Below are 4,798 nucleotides of genomic sequence, written 5' to 3' on the forward strand. Positions count from 1 at the left end.
TATGTTATAAATATTTTTATTCATTTTATTAAGCCTATTTCGTTTGATAAATGGCTACGAAAAAAACTTGTATAAAATTCTTCAGTCATGATTGAACGTTGCGTATCAGTCGATGCGTCTTGGCTGTACTTTAAGATCTTCGTTCGAGGTATTTATCGTTCGTTTAATAAGGGTGGATGCTGTAGGCCTTGGCACCGTAGGCTGAGACTAATGGAGCTGAGTAGGCTGATACTAGTGGCGCGGAGTAGGCTGATACTACTGGAGCTGAGTAGTGCGATACTACTGGAGCTGAGTAGTGGGAGACTACTGGAGCGGCGTAGGATACGACTGGAGCTACGGCCACTTGTTTTGATACAACGTCGACTCTGGATTGGTGAGAGACGGCAGATGGAGCGACGACGGCAGAGTAGGCAACTGGGTAAACAGCAGACCTCTTGTGGATGTAATGTCCCTGGGCTTCGAAATGGGCTACTTTGGCAGCGGCAACTTCGGCACTGTCGACTGGTACTCCGTTAGCATGGAGGAAGGAAGTGTGAGCGTACGGAGTGAGAGCCAAAGGAGCAGCATAGCTACTGACGACTGGGGTGGAGTAGGCGGAAATAGCTGGAGCAGCATAAGTGGCGACAGCTGGAGCAGCATAAGAAGAAATAACAGGGGCAGCATAGGCAGCTACGACTGGAGAAGACTTGATGTCGACGCGAGATTGGTGCGATACGGCCGATGGAGCAGTGTATACGACTGGAGCGGCTTCAACTGCGACGGTATTGACGAGTGGAGCAGAGTACTGGACTACTGGAGCTACAGCTACTTGCTTGGATACAACGTCGACTCTGGATTGGTGAGAGACGGCAGAAGGGGCGGTGTATACGACTGGAGCGGCTTGTACGACTGGAGCTGAATAGGCGACCACTGGGGCTGCTACTACTTGCTTGGATACAACGTCGACTCTAGACTGGTGAGATACAGCAGATGGAGCGGCGACCACAGCTGGGGCCGCTACATATGTCTGTACTAACGGTAAGTGGCCGACTGAAGGCTTAGCGACGGCTACAGCCACGATCGCAAACAACACCACCAACTTGAACATTGTGGTCTGTGTTGTATATCGACGATACTAGTTTACAAGATCACCGAAAGCGGTAGACTGATGATCCTCCAATGTACTCGTCCATATTTATACGCCTGCTGCATCTGTGTATATTTTCATGTTATTGCCTCTACTCTCTCGATAGTGTGAACTGGCAGGCCTTGATATTTTCAACTCCGTTATTGAAATGTTTTAGGGTTGCTCTTCAAATTCACCCATATTAGTGCGAGTTAGTAAGCAATATTATTATTTCCGATACATTTTTTTTTATTTATATGCCTTGCCACTAGGCGGTGAATAATCTATAATTGTTTGGGCAGATACTATGTATTTGATTTTTATCTTATAAAAGTCGACGGCCTTGTAAGAGCAATATCCGCACGCCGAGATGAATAAAGCTTATACTACAATATAAAGATTTATAAAATCCTTTATTTAATATTTTTTAATATTAAATTAAATTTAGATAATCTGACTGAAATCTTAGCATGCTTAAATAATCTGCTTTTTACTATGTACTTCTTACACTATTACAAGTCGAGCATTAAATATTTATTTTAGGCTTATAAATCAATTCAATAGTATGATTATATTTAATTAAAAATGATACTAAAGACTGTGAATAAAAAATATTATTTTAATCTATGAATAATTATTTTTATATAATAAATAATAATTACTAGAGAGCTACTATAATTTTATAAATCAGACACATTTAATAGAATTTTCTAAATTTAATATCTATAACTTACGTTCATTCTCAAATTCATTATGTGCTATTTATTGCTGTTTCTGCAATGTTCAAAATTCCAAATGTTATTAAAAAAAATCCAGTTTACTTTTAGTAAATTATGCTTTTTGCCATTTATTTATTAATACTAGCAAAAAATAACGGTCATCTTAAAATTAAATAAAGCGATAATGAAAACTGAAGTTTTTCGTTTTATACAATATAATAACTATAAATTTAAAATAACTTGATTTTTAAATTAAATTACATTAAATCTCATTTTTAGAGACTTGAATATTTATTTTTAATTTAAAAATGTGATCGTTTTTCAACAATTTTACTCTTACAAAGATTTTAAATGATAATAATATAAAGTGGACCAAAAGTCACTTTTGTATTTAAAATTTTTTACCTTTTTTGGGGTTTGGATATTAGGTTCATTTTTACAGATTCTTAGCTATGCTTAGGTGGTCCATAATGAGTTAGTTACATTTAAGCATATGCTTAAAAATATTTAATACCTTTTCTTACGTGTCTTCTTAAAGTAATTGTGTGCCGATTTTTCTTGTTTATCTGCAACGTTTTAATTTTTAATTTTATTTAAAATATTTCCAGATTTTGAGCACCTATATTTTTTAACATTTATTACTTTAAACTAGCTATTTATAATTAAATTAATGAATAATAAAAACTTTTAAAAAAGTAAAGATTATACTGTAAAACAACGTTTTATTTCTGTATCCAAAGATAAAATAAATCTCTATATAAGTTAAATTTTAAGCGAATTTTTTTTAATTTTTTTATTTATTGGATTTAGTTGAATTTTTTTTTTAATAATTTTTTTACAATGATATCAACATTTGCTTAAAAGTATTTAATGAAAATATAAAAATACACAGTATACCAAAAGTCACACTACTATTTTTAAAATAAATAAGTATATATTATCTATTTTTTAAATACCTTATATATACATAATCCAATAAATAATAAATAATAATTAATAACTGCTATATTTGTAGATTTAAAGAACAGCTTAACAAAAATAGTTTCAATGTAAATATTCTTTAATTTGCTTTCATTCTCTAATTTATTTTTTGGCGATCGTCGTTGTTTGTGCAACGTTTAAAATTCCTGATTTACTAAAAATATTTGGAATTTATAGACACCTATGTTTTTTGACATTTATTTCCAAATACTATGTTAAAATGGTTCAAGAGACTCCTGGTTTAAATAGTAAATATTATATTTACGACAATAGATGGATAGAATAACAATATATAACTTCACAGTACATAAAATGTAATTTTACATTTATTTTACAATACTGTAGTAACGTCCATTCCTGCTCTAAATAGTAAATATTTACCACAATAGATGGATAAATTATTAAAATTCCAACATCGCATCACAAAAAAATGTCATCTTTGTCTCCCACTTATGTGCTTCTCACAAATATGAGATATTCATCTTCCGTACAGTGATTAAATAAATCTTGTTGAACTTTGCTATGAACATCAACGCTCAAATTATTTGGCCAAAAAATATAAATGCTTAATTTTTAACACAATTTTTTTTTAAACATAAATATAAAAGCTATTAAGATTCGTAATTGATATAAATAGCTAAAAGTTAGAGCTTGAAACGTATTTATTCATAGTTTTTGTTTATATTATGTCAAAGCAAAAGTATTAAAAGTATTTCTCATAAAAAATCCAATTAAACAATATTTTATTTAAAAAAAACGTATATGATAGTAAACCCAGGTATATTTTTAAATATTTTTATTAAAACACGATAGGAAAGAACTCCTAATCAATGCTATAAAACAGTCTCTTTGTGTCGTAAGAACTACTCCCAAACGGTGAACAGTAGTGACGTGAAATTTCCATTATAAAAGTTCCAGAACTGTACAATAGAAAAAACATTTGGACTAGTGCATATTGATCGATGGAAAGTACTTTAAAGGTGCTCAAAAGTTGGTGTAAAAATATTAAAAAAGAAAGTCTCGTTATTTTTGGGTCCCTCCTCATACATATTAGAATGAATTGTTTAATCATATTTTTGAGTACATATCGTTATTGTAAAGTGTAAATCAATAATATGCTATTTTTGTATTGATTCACGAGAATGTAATATACAAATTTAATTGTTTTCGCTTTACGCGATTTTTTGTAATTAATTTCTTAATTTTGTATCGATTCGTGCGTATTTTTATTTTTTGTAACCTTTATTACATTTTAAATGTGTTCTATACCTCTATTTATGCGAATTCAATTTACGCGTAATTTTGCGGAACCTATCTACCGCGCAAATCAGTATTAAAATATTTTTTAATAATAAGTATATTATTAAGATCGATCTAGTGAAATAATAAATTATTATTATTTTCACTTGTCTAAAATTATAAATCTAATATTCTCCATTTTTCATAAATTTTAAAATATATTGATAAAAGATCTAAAGAAAATTATTATTCTGTCTGATTTTATAAAATCGAACATTATTATTTTCATGCGTCTTAATGAATATTAATAGCTAGTTTTTGTTAGGAACAATTTATCAATATACATGTTTATATATTTGATTAATATGTTTTTAATTTAATTATGTAGTATTAACAAATACAGAAAACTATCAGCTTATATACTACTTTTAAAGCTTCTTAATACGCAGCAACGATTAAAATTTCAATTATTGTTATAGACTACACTTCATAAATATTCGCAGTTTATTAACACTTACTTATACTTGAAATTGTGCTAATTTTATTTTATGATAAAATTATGCAAATATATGTTGACATAACTGTAATGTAATGAGCTAGTTGTTGAAAAAGTTGTCTAATATTTTTTATAAATCAATTAATCTTAATTTCTATTACATTGACCTAAATCATAATTTGCCAAAGTGTTTTCTAATTAAGAATCATATTGTTACTTAATTAATGTGTATGGATTTAGTGAAATCAAAGATATGTA

At 29.9% G+C, this 4,798-nt stretch overlaps 1 protein-coding gene across 1 annotated transcript; it reads right to left on the minus strand.

Moving 5' to 3' along the window:
- LOC148237056 (uncharacterized) lies at positions 1–1,148 on the minus strand. The gene has a single exon (XM_088183103.1). It carries the CDS (start codon positions 1,085–1,087, stop codon positions 164–166), a length of 924 nt encoding a protein of 307 aa, XP_088039229.1. The 5' UTR covers positions 1,088–1,148; the 3' UTR covers positions 1–163.
- Positions 1,149–4,798: the final 3,650 nt, after the last annotated feature.

Source organism: Plectrocnemia conspersa, unplaced genomic scaffold (assembly GCF_051122295.1).
Source record: "Plectrocnemia conspersa isolate PC_06_02 unplaced genomic scaffold, ASM5112229v1 ptg000003l, whole genome shotgun sequence".
Lineage (NCBI taxonomy): Eukaryota > Metazoa > Arthropoda > Insecta > Trichoptera > Polycentropodidae > Plectrocnemia > Plectrocnemia conspersa.

Excerpts from the sequence above, each read along its gene's own strand:
- LOC148237056 (XM_088183103.1), bottom strand. The coding sequence starts at position 1,087 with ATGTTCAAGTTGGTGGTGTTGTTTGCGATCGTGGCTGTAGCCGTCGCT.